This window comes from Narcine bancroftii, chromosome 4 (genome assembly GCF_036971445.1).
Source record: "Narcine bancroftii isolate sNarBan1 chromosome 4, sNarBan1.hap1, whole genome shotgun sequence".
Classification (NCBI taxonomy): Eukaryota; Metazoa; Chordata; class Chondrichthyes; order Torpediniformes; family Narcinidae; genus Narcine; species Narcine bancroftii.
In genome coordinates this window covers 293065250-293082782 of record NC_091472.1, presented here as the reverse complement: position 1 = coordinate 293082782, position 17533 = coordinate 293065250, and the positions used below count along the sequence as shown (strand labels likewise).

At 42.1% G+C, this 17533-nt stretch overlaps 1 protein-coding gene across 25 annotated transcripts in view; it reads right to left on the bottom strand.

The window, feature by feature from the left end:
- The window catches only part of baz2ba (bromodomain adjacent to zinc finger domain, 2Ba), a 282544-nt gene that overhangs the window by 130765 nt on the left and 134246 nt on the right, over positions 1-17533 (bottom strand). For all 25 annotated transcript variants that reach the window (XR_011356755.1, XR_011356756.1, XM_069935433.1 and 22 more), the window contains 4 exons: positions 15906-16097; positions 11696-11863; positions 3682-3866; positions 2645-2902 (listed from right to left, as the gene is read on the bottom strand). Coding sequence is in view for 23 of the 25 variants with exons in the window: in XM_069935433.1 (XP_069791534.1) it covers positions 2645-2902; positions 3682-3866; positions 11696-11863; positions 15906-16097 (803 nt within the window). In the remaining 2 variants the exon portion in view is untranslated. The remainder of the gene's footprint in view (positions 1-2644; positions 2903-3681; positions 3867-11695; positions 11864-15905; positions 16098-17533) is intronic.

Below are 17533 nucleotides of genomic sequence, written 5' to 3'. Positions count from 1 at the left end.
ATGGATGGACCTAAATTTGTCCCTCAAGAAAGATCTTATCTGAAGGTATAGCAGAGGAACATCTTATTTGACAAGTCATATTTATTTCTGAGTTGGTCAACTGACATTAGTTGCACCCACTCATAACAGTCCTCAATACACCTGACCCCCTTTCAGCACCAGGTGTCAAGGATCTTGTTGTCCACTGTCAATGTGACTAATCAATTCAGAGTCAGGGGAGTCTTTCATACATATTGATTAATTTTGTTCCATATGGAAATGATGTGCTTTAATATGGGGCTGTACTATTTCAACACGTAAGATGGATACACGGATCGGATAGGTTTAGAGGATATGGGCCAAATGCATGTCAATGGAAAAAGTGTGGGTGGACACTTTTGGTTTGCAATGTGCAGGTTGGGCCAAAGGGCCCGTTTCCAGGCTGTGTGACTATGATCATAGAGGAGTGAAAAAATAGGTCTATGGGGTCAGGTTGGAGAAATTAAGGTAAGAAAGAGGGCGATATCAAAAGCAAAATGGCTGTAAAAATACAGAAAAATAAATAAAACAACAGTACAATTTAACCTTGGGAATGCACATCATCTAAAATTGAAAAACGTCATGGTGAATCCAGAAGGCAGTTGTGTCTCATTGAAAAGTGAGATGCTTTTTTTTCTTCAGCATAGTGGAGTTTCATTAGAAAAATGAAGAAAACCATTGAAAGAGCAGTCCCAGGGAGAGGTTTAGAGGACTGAGTGATGTGTGAATGCAAGTTTAGTATCAGGCTTGCAGAATAAATGGAAACTATTTCAAAACAGTCACATATTCTAAATCTGGCCTCCTGAAATCAGTAGTGTTTTCAACACGAGAAGTAACTCCAGTCTACTCAATTCAAAGTCATTCAAATCCATTGTTTGTTTGGGACCTAGGATGGAGAGTACAGAGGATATCAAAAATGTAGATGGTGTATTTCCTGAAAACACATGGGAAATTGACAAGGGATGCAAACATCATTGAACTGGACCATCACAAATGGAACCACCATTTTCTATAGTCTATAGTTTGCTGCTTCCCTGGTGCCAGGATTAAATACATCTATGAATGATGCACAGCACCATGAAAAGGCAAGGTAAGTAACCAGAGGTTGTGGCAAACAAAGAAATGAAATCCTGAAATTTACACCTGACTTTTACTGAAATTAGAGGTACATGCAGAATTCTTGGGAGAGTTTTAATGTACATATTGAACATCAATTTAACAGAAAGGGCTAATTTATAATCTTATTGCAAGCAGGCCCTCAGGGGAGTAATGAGTGTAAAAGAATTTTACATTGGGTTTGAAAGTGATGCAGTTCAACTCAAAATGTAGGATGAATGTAGGTGATTATAAACGATATTATTATGTTATAACAGTAGACATGTAATGGCTAGCTCTGAAAGAAATTATACAATTTGCAAATTCCTGCAAGACAAAAAAAATCTTAAAGGAAAATTATCCATATGCAGCTGACAGGATAAATTAAAGATATATTAAATCGCAGGGAGTTATAAAGTTGGCAGATACATCAATAGCCTGTTGACCAGAAGCATTTTAAAATTCAGGAATCAATAAACTGACAGGGAAAGACAGAATATCAGAGTTATCTGGGAGTGGGAAGTTTGTGAAGGGGGGTGGGGGGTGGGAGAAATACAATAATGGACTTTAAAAGTCTGCAGAGGCATGCAAAAATGAAAACACTAGCAAGGGCAAACACTTCCTCACAGAGACCAAAGAATTTCCAATGAATAATAAGGAAGTGGCAGACAAATTACACAACTCCTTTATGAATGTTTTGGTAGAAGGCATTAACCTGTGAGTAATAAGAGAGTTAAAGTGGAATGAGAAGGAAAATTTTATTATCAAAAAATATATAAGACTAAAGCTGATAAATCCCATGGGACCAATCATCCATATCTCAGTTTTGAAAAAGGTAGCTGTAGAGTTAGCAGATACATTTATTATCATATTTCTAAATTCTATAGATTCTGGAATGGCTCATGAAAATTGTGGGATGTGAGGGAAGGAGCAAACTGACCCCATTATTTAAGAAATTAGGGAGATAGAAAACAGCAAACCCCAGATTTGTTAGGCTAACATTAGTAACAGGAAAAATGTTGGAATCAATGTTAGCGATAAAAAGCACCCTACAAAAAAAAACGCATGGATCGATGAAACAAAGGTCAAGTTTGACTAATCCCATGGAGTTTCTTGAGGATGTAACAAAATAAATGAGAAAATTAATGGATATTTGTTCATGGATTCTCAGAAGACTTTGGATAAGGTCATACAGGGAGACGAGCCAACACGGTCTGAAGATGGATTTGGGCATACTATACTGACACGAATTGAGATGGCACAATAAATTAACAGAGAGAAAGCAAGGAATGACAATAAACAATTGGACCGACTGCACTCGGTGGAATATTAATGAGCAAGGATCGATAATTGAGGTGGTCTCCTGATTGTCTTCTAAAGGAGATGGATGAGGAAGACTGTAACTGGATATACAAGGGTGGGAATGTAAAAGGCAAATTAAATTTTCAAAATAGTCGCTTGAAAGTGCTCTTGACATCTCCATCTAAAAAGTTAGTCTACATCAATTAATGGAAGCAATTTGTAATTTTACCTTTGCCTTCTTTGAATGTGGGGATTCGGTTTCAGAATCTGAATCGGCCTCCTCACTATCTTCTTCTCCAATACTCTGATCCTCCTCCTCCTCCTCGTCATCCTCCTCCTCCTCGTCATCGTCCTCCTCGTCGTCGTCCTCCTCATCATCGAAGTCATCAGAATCACTGCTGCTCAAACCTTCGCTGGAAGAATCGGATGATGTGCCTGATTCACTTTCACTATTGCTGGAGCTTTCGATGGTTTTCTTTCTGGGTTTCTTATAGAAATAAAACAAATTGATCAAAAAAAAATACTTGCACCGAATGAAGTATTTCATTTATTTTAAATATAAATTACAACTTTTAATCTCTATCCACTACTTACAGTGAATGGACTGGTAAACAGGCTGCTCCAACAATTTTAATATCACTATTTTAATTCAGCTAATCTGTTACCCTTAACCAAGTTATCTTGGGGAGAGAAAAAAAGTCGATACAAAGACTATGTCGAAACGTCTCCCCATGAAAATACCGCTGTAGCAGAAACAGGATTCAAAAGCAACTCCAGTTGCTCTTTGAAAGTTTGAGCCATGAGCAAATTTCATTTCTCATAAAGCTGATGGAATTGAGTGGCAGCACCACGAGAAAATGAACATTCTCAACATGCATCTAGCTTGTTTTCTGGAGAATGCACTTCATCAACAATTGGTGATGATTTCTTTCATCTTTCAAGGTCAAAACCAAATACAGGTACACGATTCTTTATCCGGAACCCTTGGGGGAACAGTGGGTTCTGAATTTCGGATTTTTCCGGATTTCGGAAAGCCCTTCTAAATTGTGCTGCCGTATCCACCCCCCCCTTCCAGTCGCTTCCCCCATTGGAGCTTTCCGGATTGTAGAAGTCCGGATAAAGGCTGAGGTAATACAAATTTTAGTTCGGCTGCAAATACCACAAGTAACATATCTTAGCCTAGCCTAAAAGTAACCTTTCACTTCTAATGAAATATAAATCAATAGAAAGATAACTCAACAGTCTGTTTAAACAAAAATTGCATACCTTTTCTTTGACCTTCTCTGCAGGAGTTTCTGAAAGCCTACTTTGCTCTAGAATGCATTTCCGCCCTTTTCCAGATATTGCCATGTGTGTTTGTCCAGATGAAATCATGCCAATATTAGCCATTCCTGATGTACTGACTCCTGATACTGCTGTAATGCTGCTACCGTTCAATGATCCATTCATACCTTCAAAATAAACTGCAAATTATGGGTACATGCGCAAATAAAGTCCCTGAAACCGTAGTTCTTGTTCCAATTGTATGAGATGCTAATAACAGCAATATGTATGCTATTTATCAACTCTTGAAACACCTTAATTATTTCATAAGTGAAATAGTTCAACAAAAACAAAAGTGAAATATTTCCAGAACAATAAAACCCTGCACAACATTTAAGTCTATGTGGATGTAATTCAAGTGAGCAAAGGAGTCCTGGAGGAAAGAGGAGGGAACGGACAAAATGTCACAAAATTATTTATTCATCTACAAGGAATTCTTAGTTTCTATCTGCATTTAAAAACCTCAAACTTTTACTGCAACTATCAGCATTCCAAGACAAAAGTAGATCAACTACTGAGTCTGATTGCTCCAATTATGCAAAACAACACCAGTAGTTAATTACTTTCTGAGCAGAAGGCAAAATTAAGAAAACTGTCAACTTTCAGACCTATTAAACGCCTCTTCAGTTTCCAAAGGACTATTTGGAGCATAAAAATGAAGAAACATTACAATCATCGACACTCACAACATCTATCAGGGGAAAATTTGAATACTATGGTTGGTATTTTCAGATGCTTGTAACCTTTCTCCGTTGCTGCATTGTTGCTCATGGATTGGGGATGTGCAAGCAAGGAAGTTTTGGAAAGTTGTTGCAATGCAAACTGCAGATATTACACTCAACAGCACCATATATTTCTGGGGAGACTGTTGAAAGTTTGTCACATGGATGATTAAACTAATTGGTGTTATCATAGATGATATTGATCATCTAGTACAGCACCCATCCAGACACAAGATTATTTCATCAACTTGACATGAGCTTTGAAAATATAAATTCTTGAGAGAATCTGCAGCTTCTGAGCTGGCAGAACCAATCGAGTTTCTGATCAACAGTCACTTTCTTTTTTTTCCAATTTAAAAAAAATGAGTTTAACATATAAACTTACATAAACAATTTAGAAAAAAAAAGTCATCTCATAAACAAGTATATAAAAAACAAATTGAGAGAACGACATTGAACAATTTCTTGATCCACATAAGAAACAAGTAATCTATAATAACCATGCTAGTTTAATAACACTTTTTTGATCTGCACAAGAAGGTGATTAGGCTCTCTCTTGTTGTTAATGCTCATTATCTGGCATGCATCTGTATCACTCGTCATATATTACCCCAATCCTGGACACTTTCCAGGTCCTTATCTGAGGAACTGCAAACTGAAATCAACACTGTGGAATCATAAGAAAATACTGTCTTTAGTTGGAACAGATGATCTCTTGCACAGTAGTTGAAGCAATTGTGCAAATGATGCCATCTTGTCCTGGGCTGAAATGGTAGGTGTACCTCCAGTCTTTGACAATGTTTCCCCATTTACTGACAAATTTTCTGTGGTTCTTTTGATATATTTAGTGCAAAATGTGTCAAAAAGAATATTCTTGCCTCAGTTCTAGAATTCAGCTGGTTTGAAGCAAGGCTTCATTATAAACCACTGTTAGTTAAGTGGTCCTGACAAAATACAAACACATGCAAATACAAACAAATTATTCTTAAGCATCCTGTGGTGAAAATGTTGATAATTTATTTCACTGTTTTGGATGCCTGGAATGAAGTCATCAATAGCCATTGTTTGGGTTGAAATTATCTGGCATTTTTATTTAATGAAGACCTGTGCATCTTGAAAGGTTTATCTGGAGGTAAATTTGTCACCAGTCAAGATGTTGTGATGGTTCATACCCTTTGTTGTGCCCAGTGTACTGTGTTCATGTAGAAATAATCAAGGTTTACATGTGAAATGGTTAAGAGTCTCAGGAGAAGGCTGAGGAGGGCTGTCCTTGTTTGGACTAATGTCAAAAGATAAATAATTTATTTTCATCTTTTCTGCTCAGGCACCAGACCATGTTTGTTAAGGACCTTTGTGAGGCAGCTTTCCCAGTTAGTTCTCCAATCGTCCATCACCATACTAATTGTATGCAGCTGAGTTGACCCAATATATTGATCACAGAACATTAAAGATCACTCAAAATTTCATTTCATGATATAGACCTCATTGCAGAAATTGAAGTTTGAGCAGTTTAAAATGCCTTTGTTCAACCTGACATCTTTGAATCTTTTTTTATGCGCAAAATGCCTTTGCCCACTATCTGAGGCAGCCCTCATACAATGCCTATTTCATATAGTTTTTTCATGAACTTTTACACATATACAATGAAAAAGAAATAGTGTGAAAGTAAAATATAGACAGTGCAGCCAATAGCATCTTGAAGAGGGTTCGGCAATTCCTAATTCAGGTTTAAGCCACGTTTGATGGACTGCAAAAAATCTATGATGATGAGAAGCAAATTTAGCTTCTCCTTGGTCTTGATGTCAGCCAACACGTTCCTCACTTGCAACTTGATATGAGTGATTTGGATGACTGGAAAGACACAATGACCACCTCCTATTCAGCTGACACCTGTGTTTTTAACTGGAAGATGACCTTCAGCTCCAAATAAGCCTACCCACTTGGACAATCTTCCGCATCAAAAGGAGGAATACTGCTCACATACATCTACAGTGCCAGTGTAAACAATTAGTACATTTTTCTTCCACCAGCACAATGTCTCCTTTCAATGACAAGCTGCAACCCAGTAGAGATGCTGCCATGTCAGATTTGGTGTTTTGCAGACATGTGCAACGTGCAGAGCTCTCATGACAGTATTAACGAGATGGGCAGAATGGAGCCGAGTAAGAAAAAAATCCTTAACATTTAGGAAAGCCCACAATCTGCCAGTGCACATTAATTAAGAAGTAGTAGGAGGAGAAGTTTATTTATATAACACATTTAACACAACACACATTGATCCAAAGCACTGTGTGTTTACAATTAGGAATAAATTGGTTACTATCTAAACGATGACAGGCAGCCAAAATACACCAATGCGGCCATCTTTTTACAGAGATTATCCAGCTTAGAACATTAATTATTTAAACCCTAACCCGATAGGAGCAATAAACAACTTCCCAATTTCAAATGAACAACAGTGTTACAAACACCAGACTTCAAAGAACAAGTAGTGAACACAAATAAGCCTGGTTGTAATTCTATTTGGATGTTACAAAAAATCCAACCGCAGCCATCTTAGGGCTGGTTTACCATCTGTCAGCTTCAATGGGGAACCATCAACCAAGTATCAGTTTCTTGAGGAGACAGAGCAACATTCACCTCAAAGCCTCTCGACCTCAGACAATCTGAATGCCACGAGGCCGCACTCCTCAGGTCAATGTTGACTGTGACCAACAATCAACTTCATAAACCACCATAGGTCGAATCAAAAGTACAGCTGAAATCCTACAATTTATATGATTATAATGTTTAACTTTTTATTTTAATAGAAAGAAAAACTTCTTGATTTAATTTTCAGCTTTGTTGGGACTGTTAGATCCTGTAGCAGCAGCTACACTGCTAAATGAAATAACACACAACCAGATGGGTTCACAGTGAGCAGAACTGATTTATTGCAGGCTGCCTGGCTGGCCTTATACTCCCAGCCCAGACCTGGCCAAGAACCGCGCTGGGGGCGCTGATGTCACCAGGGCGTCATATGGGTCCCCAAGCACAGGCTTCTGAGCCTGGTGCTGAGGTCGAAGGGGAAACCCCTGACAGCGCCAATTTGGCCGGCTGCCCCGCCGCAAATGTTACAAGCAGGGCCAGTTCGCTTGCCTAACGACGTCCCACACACAGCCCCCCCCCCCCACCCCACCCCAGAACCGGCACCAATTTCCTTTAGAGTCGGGCAGCCTCGCTTCTTGGGCTGGGCCACAACTACTGGTTCGGTGGGGTCGAGGTGTGCTGGCTTCACCCTGTCCACCGTAAACAGTTCCCTCCTACCGCTGATGTCCAGTGTGAACGTGGACTCTGAACACTGGACAACTTTATACGGTCTTTCGTAAGGCCTCTGCAGAGGTGCCGTGGACGGGCCTCATCGAATAAAAACGTACTCCGTGGAGTGTAGCTCACTGGGGATGCAAAAGGCTAGTGTCTGGGCAGCAGAGGAGCCCAACTGGGCCTGGAGGTGGGGGAGTAGCTCATGCGGTGACTGCTGGAGGTTGTGAGGTGCGTTGACGAACTTACCGGGTAGCGCTAGTGATGTGCCGTAGACCAGCTCGGCTGATGACACCTGTAGATCTTCTTTGGACATCGAGCGGATGCCCAGGAGCACCCAAAGCAGTTCGTGCACCCAGTCGGGACCAGTGAGGTGGGCCATAAGTGCCGACTTAAGGTGGCGGTGCAATCGCTCGACCAGCCCATTGGCCTGTGGGTGATAAGCTGTGGTGCAGTGTAGCTCGATCCCAAGCCTGTTGGCGAGCTGTGCCCAGAGCGCAGAGAACTGGGTGCCCCAATCGCTGGTGAGGTGATTCGGGACATTGAACCGGGCGACCCAACTGTGCAAAATCACTCGGGAGCAGGAGTCCGTGGAGGCATCTGGCATCGGGATCGTCTCGGGCTAACATGTGGTGCGGTCCACCAGCGTGAAAAGGTAACGGTTACCCCGGGAAATGGGTAAAGGCCCGACGATGTCCACGTGAATGTGGCTGAACCATTCCCGGATGTGCTCGAACTCCTGTACGGGTGCTCTGGTGTGCCTGTGCACCTTGGAAAGCTGGCAATGGGTGTAGGTTCTGGTCCAGCCTGTAATCTGCTTCCGCAGTCTGTACCAGATGAAACCCTCTGCCACCACACGGACCGTGGACCTGATGGAAGGGTACGAAAGGTCATGGATATGATAGAAGACTTGCCTGCGCCACTGCTGGGGAACCACTGGTCGCGGGGTGCCCATGGATACATCACACATGACAGTGCCCTCACCACTAGGAGCCGGGAGGTCCTGAACCGCAGGCCCATGATGGCATTCCTGAAAGCTCATGTCTCTTCATCAGACTTCTGGTCCCGGGCGAGCTGATCGAAGTTGAGGCCGGGTGTCAGCGTGCAGATGGCTGGTCATGAGAGTGCATCGGCAACCACGTTGTCCTTCCCTGCCTTGTGCCAAATGTCAATAGTAAACTCCAACACGAAGGAGAGGTGACGGTGCTGGCGGGCCAACCAGGGATCCTTTGCCATGGCGAGGGCCTGAGTGAGGGGTTGTGGCCGGTAAAGATGAATGCCCTACAGGCCTCTGGAGTCCAGGCAAGCGTTTTGTGTTTGGCCGCGATGAGGGAGAAGAGCGGCTGCATGATGTGCACAGTGCCTGGGATGAAACGGTTATAGAAGTTGACCATACCCATGAACTTCTGCAGCCCCTTGAGGTTGTCCGGGCGTGGGAACTCCTTGATTGAGGCGACCTTCGTAGTGACGGGGGTGGCTCCTTCGGCCGAGATAGTATGGCCCAGGAACTGAATGGACTCTTTCTCGAACTGGCACTTGGCTGGGTTGATCGTGAGGCCGAAGGTGGCCAGTCAGGAGAAGTGGGTGCGCAGGTGGGCCTTGTGTTGTGCCTGATCCCTGCTAGCAACAAGGATGCCGTCCAAGTAAATGAAGACGAAATCTAAGTCCCTGCCCACTGAGTCCATAAGGCGCTGGAAGGTCTGGGCGGCGTTCTTGAGCCCAAATAGCATGCGAAGGAATTCGAACAAGCCAAAGGGGGTGATGATGACTGTCTTGGGTATGTCCTCGGGGTGCATCAGGATTTGGTGATACCCACGCACTAGGTCGACCTTGGAGAAAACCCCCGTGCCATGCAGGTTGGCCATAAAGTCCTGGATGTGAGGGATCGGGTAACGGTCAGGAACTGTCACCTCGATGAGCCGCTGGTAGTCTCCACAGGGGCGCCAGCCGCCAGAGGCTTTCGGGACCAGGTGGAGTGGTGAGGCCCAAGGGCTGTCGGAGCGCCGAATGATCCCCAGCTCCAGCAGATGCAAAAACTCTTCTTTCGCCACCTGGAGCTTATCTGGAGGGACCCGACGTGCTTTGGTGTGGACTGGTGGGCCTTTGGTGGGAATGTGATGGAATACCCCGTGGCACGGTGAGGCACCGGAGAACTGTGGCTTGAGGAGGGCCAGAAACTCATCCAGGATACGCTGGAACTCATCCTTGGGCGTGCTGATCGTGGCCATCCGTGGCTGCTCTGTGTGGGAGGCATTGAGGCAAACGGCCTGGAAGGTACGGGCGTCTACCAGGCGCCTACCCCGAATGCACACCAGGAACCCGTGGGTGAGGAGGAAGTTGGCACCCAGGATGGCGGTCAGAAGGGACGAGATGGTGAACCTCCATGAGAACTTTTGCCGGTCGATCTAGAAGTGGACGGTCTTGCCTCCATACATCCAGATCTCCGTTGCATTGGCCACTTGGAGGGGAGGTCCTTGAGGCCTGTTCTTGGACTCAATGGCCGTGGTCGGAATGACGCTGATCTGGGCCCCAGTGTCGATGAGGAAACGTCAGCCGCTGACTGGGTCCCGCAGGTAGAGAAGGCCAGCCACCGCAGCCATTAACAACGGCCGGCCTGTTCATTTCCCTGGAACAAGCAGGGCTGACGACACTTCCAAGCCTTGGCTCCCCAGCGCTGGTGGTAGAAGCAGAGGCCCGGAGCAGATGCCTTACCTCTGGTTATGCTCTTTGTGGCCCCTGTAGGGACTGGGTGTTCTACCGCAGCACTAGAGGAAGGCTTGGAGTGGTCGTTCCAGTGACTCGTGACCTGCTGGACTGCTGAGCCCCCCGGGAATCGCATGAGTCATAGCTCTTGAGCCCTCTGAGCAACCTTCCTCGGGTCAGGAAAGCTCTCTTGGGCCAGTAGCGGCCGGATGTCCTCAGGCAGATGGTAGAGAACGGCGCGCTCAAAAAGTGGGCAGTTGGTGTGATCGCCAATGAGTGCGAGCATCTCGTCCATTAGCTCAATCGGGGACCTGTCCCCCAAGGCATCGAGGTGCAGCATCCGAGCGGCACGCTGGCGCCTGGATAGTCCGAGGGAGCCGGTGAGCACCCGCTTAATGGCCTCATTTTTATCTTCCGCAGGTGGGTGTTGAATGAGGTGCAGCACACGTTTGGCAGTGGCCTGGTCCAAGGCGGCGACCACATGGTAGAACCTGGTCGTATCTGAGGAAATCTGGCGGAGTTGAAACTGAGCCTCTGCGTGGCTGAACCAGGTCTCCAGCTCCTGCGCCCAGAAGTCAGGGAGCTTGACGGCTATAGCATTGACCGAAGGATCGCTCATGTTGGGTTCAAAGGCATTTGAACCTGTTGGGGTCACTAATTGTAGCGGCAGCTACACTGCTAACTGAAATAACACATAACCAGATGGGTTGAGCTCAGTGAGCAGAACTGATTTATTGCAGGCTGCCTGGCTGGCCTTATACTCCCAGCCCTGACCTAGCTGAGAACCACGCTGGGGGTGCTGACGTCACCAGAGCGTCACGTGGGTCCCCAAGCGCGGTCTTCTGAGCCCAGTGCCGAGGTCGAAGGGGAAACCCCCGACAGCGCCATTTTGGCGAGCTGCCCTGCCACGTATGTTACAAGCATGGCCGGTTCGCCTGCCTAATGGCATGCCACCACAATCCCATTATAACTAATAGCTAAATTTTTGAAGGGTTTAATACTCTCAATGGAACTTGGATCTGGAGCTTTCCTCTCAGAAAATCTAGTTGTTATTCTAAGATTACTTTCTTTAAAAATAAGAATTCAAACCCTTCTCTCAATAAGTATGGAGTAAAATGGATTATGAATTCAACAGTTTAATACTCGAGTTCATAACAAAAATGAAACCTGTATTTAACTTGCACATAATAAACTCTACCCTTGAAGAATATATATGATCTGCTCTCACTTACCTTTTTGTGTCCCTCGACCAAATTTATTTGTGTTTCGGGAATGGAATGGATTAGAATCATGGTTTGGAGTTGAAGCAGCAAACACTGGTGGAATTCTTAGCATGCCTGATGGGTAAAATGTTGCTCCTACACGAGTCTGAGAGTCTGTTGCTCGCCACCATTCAGTGCCTTCACAAAAAAAACCATCTTCGTAAGAGGGTTTGCATTTTGCAATCAAATTATCTGTTCATAATTGCAAGAATTTAACAAACCAGTTTCATCACATGGAGGACTGGCACATTTCAGTGCTGTGTGCTCTGCCCTCTTCTGTTCACATTATTGTCTCACATCTGCACGGCCAGATTCAGTTCAAACAGAATCATCAAGTTTGCAAATATAGTATTTGGTCTCATTGGCAACAATGATGAGCCGGCTTTTAGACAGAGGTCATTGGAAGACTTGTAAAAAGGACAATTTGAGCCTCATGGTGGACAAGATGAAAGATGATTGTGAACTTCAGAAGGACAAAGGTCAACCACTCCATTACACATCAATGGTTTTGTCCTGCAGAGAATATAGAGCACAAAGTTCCTTGGTGTGCATGTAAAGGATAACCTATCCAGGACCCACAACACCTCCTCATTAGTCAGGAAGATGCAGCAACACCTATACTTCCTAAGGAGTTTGAGGGAAGCAAGGCTACCAGCTCCCATCTTGACGTTTTACAGGAACACAATTGAGTATCTCCTGTCTGGCTGCACCTGTATGATACTTGCAAAGCATCAGAGGATCATCAAAATGGCCAAGAAAATCACTGGAGATTGAAGCAAGGAGATCACCTTGATGAAGTGCACAAGCCCAAAATGTCAGTTATGCATTTTTGCCTTTGCTACATGAAAGGCATTGTTTGACCAGAATTCTTCAACATTTTGTGTTTTACTTCAACCACAGTGTCTACAGAATTTTGTGATTTACTTCTTACAAATGGGCAGAAGTCTCCAGTGTTTCCATTGAGTAGATATAGTGGGAAGGGGTGTCAATTGTCCCCAGTGCTGTTCCTATTGGCACTGAGCCACCCAGCAGAAGTCATTCAGTGGGATTGTGTGTGTGTGTGTGTGTGTGTGTGTGTGTGTGTGTGTGTGTCTCCCTCCCTCATTGGCCAGTCTGAGAACCACACTGAAGGATTATGGGAAGCTCTTGGCATATAAAGTAAATCTGGACAAGAGTGAGATTATGCCTTTGACAAAGGGGATTTATAGACAATAACAACAGGGAAGTCAATTCAAATGGCCGCAAGAAGTCATTGGGGTTAAAGGAGACAAGGATTTATGCAACTTATACAAACTCAATAATTTCCCTTTGCTCCAGAAGACTGAAGAGGATCTTGGTTGATGGAGAACTCAGCCCATAATTTTGATGAAAAGAGTTAACTGTGTTAAAATGAAGGTAATGCTATGGCTACAATATCTATTTCAGTCGTTACACATTCCGTTGCGCCAGGGCTTTTTAAGATGCTCAACGGATGTGTCAAAAAGTTCCTGCAGAATGGTAAAGTGGCTAGAATTTCCATGGGAAAGTTGACTTGGAATTACAAATTGAGGGGTTTAAAATTGCCAGATTTAAAAAAAATATATTACTGGGCAGCCCAGGAGAGGTTTATTGCCTCACTCTTTGAGGAAGTAGGCCTCCTTCCTGGGAAGTAATTGGACTTCATGCAGTAGATGAAAGGAGAGCTTTATATAAATGGGACACTAAATTAATTGCAAAGAAAACTGATAACCCCATACTAAAGCATGTACTTCAAACATAGCAAAAAATAAATCAATGTATTGGATTGAAGGCGGGGATATTTTCCAAAATGCCCTTGGCCCAGAACAACATGACTCTGGACAATAAGATCCTGGACACCTGGTACCAGAAAGGGATCAGGCGTATCAAGGATTGTTACAAGCGAGATTTGCTCATGTCATTCGAGCAGTTGAGGAACAAATATAATTTGCCTAATAGAACATTCTTCTGCTATCTGCAAATAAGATCTTTCTTATGGGAAAAACTGGGACCATCTATGACCCTGCCCACGTGTAGTGACATGGAGATTCTAATTTGAAGGGGGAATGTGTGTAATTTTATGTCAATATTGTATTTAATATTCCAAAGTGAGGGCCCGAAGCCAGGCTCACACAGGTCGAAGGAATGGTGGGAATAGGACTTGGCCACAATAATCCATGAGTGGTGCTGGTCAGATCTGTATCTGGATAGCATGATAACTGTTAATGATGCCAGGTACAGGTTGGTGCAATACAACTTCCTGCATCAACTGTACCTCACACCACAAAAATTACACAAATCCAAATGAGAAATCTTGGAAATGTGCTTTAGGTGTGGCGTGGAGATTGGAACCTTTATCCATTCAACCTGCAATGTACAAAGGTGAGATCCTTCTGGGAGGACCTGGGGGACATTCTGAAAAAAATTACTAAAGGTGGATTTTCCACAAGATCCGGAATTGTACCTTCTAGGAAACATTATGGATGTGTGTTTTAAACTGTCCAAGTACCAAATTCAGACTGTCAAGGTCACCTTGGTGGTAGCCAGGAAATGTATAGTCAAAAGGAAGTCCAATTCCCAACTAAATATTATATGATTGAATATGGAAATGAAGAGTTGCATTCCCCTGGAGAAAATAATGTACAATTTAAGGAGGAAATATGACACATTCGTCAGAGTGTGGCAACCTTATCTGAAATATAATGGTATGTGGATATGACTATTCCCCCTTCGGAAGAAGGGTACTGAAACAATCTGTACCAACAGCAAAACAATTGGGTTCAATGAAGTGGGATGGGGCTGTGCTCTATTAGTTGATTTTTTCTTTTTAATACTTACTTTTTGTTATTTAGTTACCTTAATTGCTTTTCTCTAGGCCTTTTCCCAGGTTTCTGTAGGGGTCACTGACCCCACTGGTATGTGTTTTTTTCTCTGTACAAGTTATAAGACTTTATTCTCAGTTGTATTGGGAAAAGGGGGTTGGGGAGGCGGGATAAAAACAGATTCTATATGTCATATTGATGTTGAAAGAGATTGTATTGTTTGTTTGGATTTATACAAGTCTTTGAAAATCAAAAACAAAATTGAAAAAATAGAAAAAGGATAAGGGGAACTCCTTCATAAAGAGTGGTGGAGTGTGGAACGAGTTGTCAGCTGAAGTGGTGAATGCAAGCTCAATTTTAATTTTTAAGAATTAAGACAGGTACATGGATGGGAGAGGTATGAAAGGCTAGGGTTGGAGTGCAGGTCAGTGAGACTAGATAGTTTAGAATGGACTATGTTTGCTGAAGCATCAAATAACCAGACAACACAAAGTGGCAAACTCTGACGAATGCTTTTCTGTTAAATTCAACAATACAATGTATAACAGGAACCTTTGGAAATGGCATCTGCCATCAGCCAAGGTCAGTCACCTAGCGAGTTCAGCGGCTGCAGACAGCCAATAGAAACAGCTGTCTACAGACTAGAAGGGCTGAAGGGCTTGTTTCTGTGCTGCATTGTTTTAGGTTTCCACTGCCACCTGATTTTGTTTTTAATTACTTTCAGATCTCAGTGAAACATTTCCTAGAATTCTTTGAACTGTTGTGTCTTTGCTTTTGCCAGTTCCCCAAAAACTAAACAACTTTCAGTGGGTTAGAGGAATGACGTTTATAATGTTGCCTGGTGGCACCCAAGAAGAATGATTTAAAAACTGGTCTTCTGAATTCTTTCCATCTTGTTATAGGTTTGTGTGACAAATTTGCACTTAGAAAAAGAAAGTTAATGTTGCAAAACTTTTGTAAAAATATCAAATAAGTGAACATCAATTTTTACAGATTTAAATTAGGATGTTGAATCAATGTCAAAAATTCTATTGATGTAATCTACAATTAATGTTTTTCTCCTCAATGCACATCACCAAAAAAGTCACAAAAATTATCATCAGCATGAATAAATCAATCTTTGTTTTCCCCAATCAAAATGGACATCACCTATTTGTTTTACTGCATCTGCTCTATTGACCCACTCAATTAAATTGTCTAAACCACCTTGAATCCTCTGCGTCTTTTTTTTTTCAACTCACAACCGCATGCAGTTTCATATCCTCATCAGCAAACTTAGAATTATTATATTTGACTTCCTTATCCAATCCACTGGGATGGCTAACTGTGGATTGCCATTGGTAAGTGTCTCCAAGAATCACCTGGAAAAGATGAAAGTTGTGTGTGTCCCACCAATGCTGAAGATGCACCAATTGTTCCCAGACCACCAAACTCTGAACGCCCTGAGCTTGTAGTGTGCAGTCCAAATGCTGCGTGGTTAACCATAGGGAAGGCACTCGATACTGCAGACAAATTGAAAGGCTGATCTCCAGCTGCTGCTCTGAACATTTGCCCTGTAGTTAAAAAAGAAGCAAGCTTTACCATTTTACAGACATTTTAATGGGAGATAATAAAAATTAAAATGTATTAGGCGGCATGAAATATTTACCTGCTGCTCTCATTTTATAAATTAAATAGATCTCAAATACATTTTCTGTATTTGAAGTTAATTAAAGTTATGACTACTCGCAGAGGTAACTCACAAATCATACTACAGTAAGCATCCCAACTCACAATGATAATGTTTTAGGTTTAACACATTCACAGGTGAATGTTTGAAAACAACACAGGGAATGTTAGCATTTGGTTTCGTAGCACACATTCAACCAACAAGAAAGTCAGTTAAAATAATAAATATGTATCCACAGTCTAATTTCAACTTTGAAATGAAGAAGGAACTGCAAATAGAGAAGTGCAAAGTATAAAGTAAATGTATAATTTAACAAATATAGGGTCAAAGGAAGAAGAGTGAAATTAAAGGGATGCAACTTCTGCATGGAATTTAAATTTTAAGGTACCAGAGAAAATGGTGCCAATTCAGATCAACAAAAATCATTCTTGACATGATTTGGGGTGACTTTGATCCTGAATGTCTTTATTGTTAGGGTGGTATAGAAAACCATCTGGATTTGGAATACACTCATGAAAGAAAAACTTGGACGATATATTTTACGGTCAGAATTCTTGAGAGAATACTTCCATCTAGTTAATATATTTAAAAGTATAAAATGCTACAGGCAATGACGAACAGTTAAACAAAATTACCTTAGTTTCTGCTAAGTTATAATTCAACATCAATTTCTCTAACATTCTGAAGAATTTTGACAAATGTTATAAATTTAAAAACCAACTTAAATTGATTTGTGCAAATTTCATTTTCACATTAAATTTAAATTTCTGGAACTTCAATCAGAACACAATTTTTTTTGCTTCAACTACAAGCTAGTCACACATTGGAAAAATATACTTAATGTAAATTCAAGATTCCTTTTATTTTCATGTAATTATAATAAAAATGTCATGTGATGTATGTCAATTTTGCCCTGCCTTGAAAAAAAAACAAAGTTCTGATCATGAGCATTGATGATACAAAATCTAGATTCACTACCCAATGACAAATTAGTTAACTAACTTACTACACAGGTTTTTGGAATGTGCGAAGAAACCAGATCACTCTAAGGAAACCCACTCAGACATGGGGAGAATGTACAAACTCATTTCAGACAGCAGTGAATTCAAACCAGGACAAAAAAATAGGATATTACTTGGAAGAATAGAAATGTATTGTCTTTAGATAGGTGGTATTCAGAGATGAAGTTTTGTTTGGTTATGGAAAGAATATCTTTTTTTATACAAGATAAGATGTCTTTTTATGATTTAAAGTGGACCCCATTTATTGATTATATACAATTTAAATAAGTTTGAATTAATCATTTTTTTCTTTAAAAAA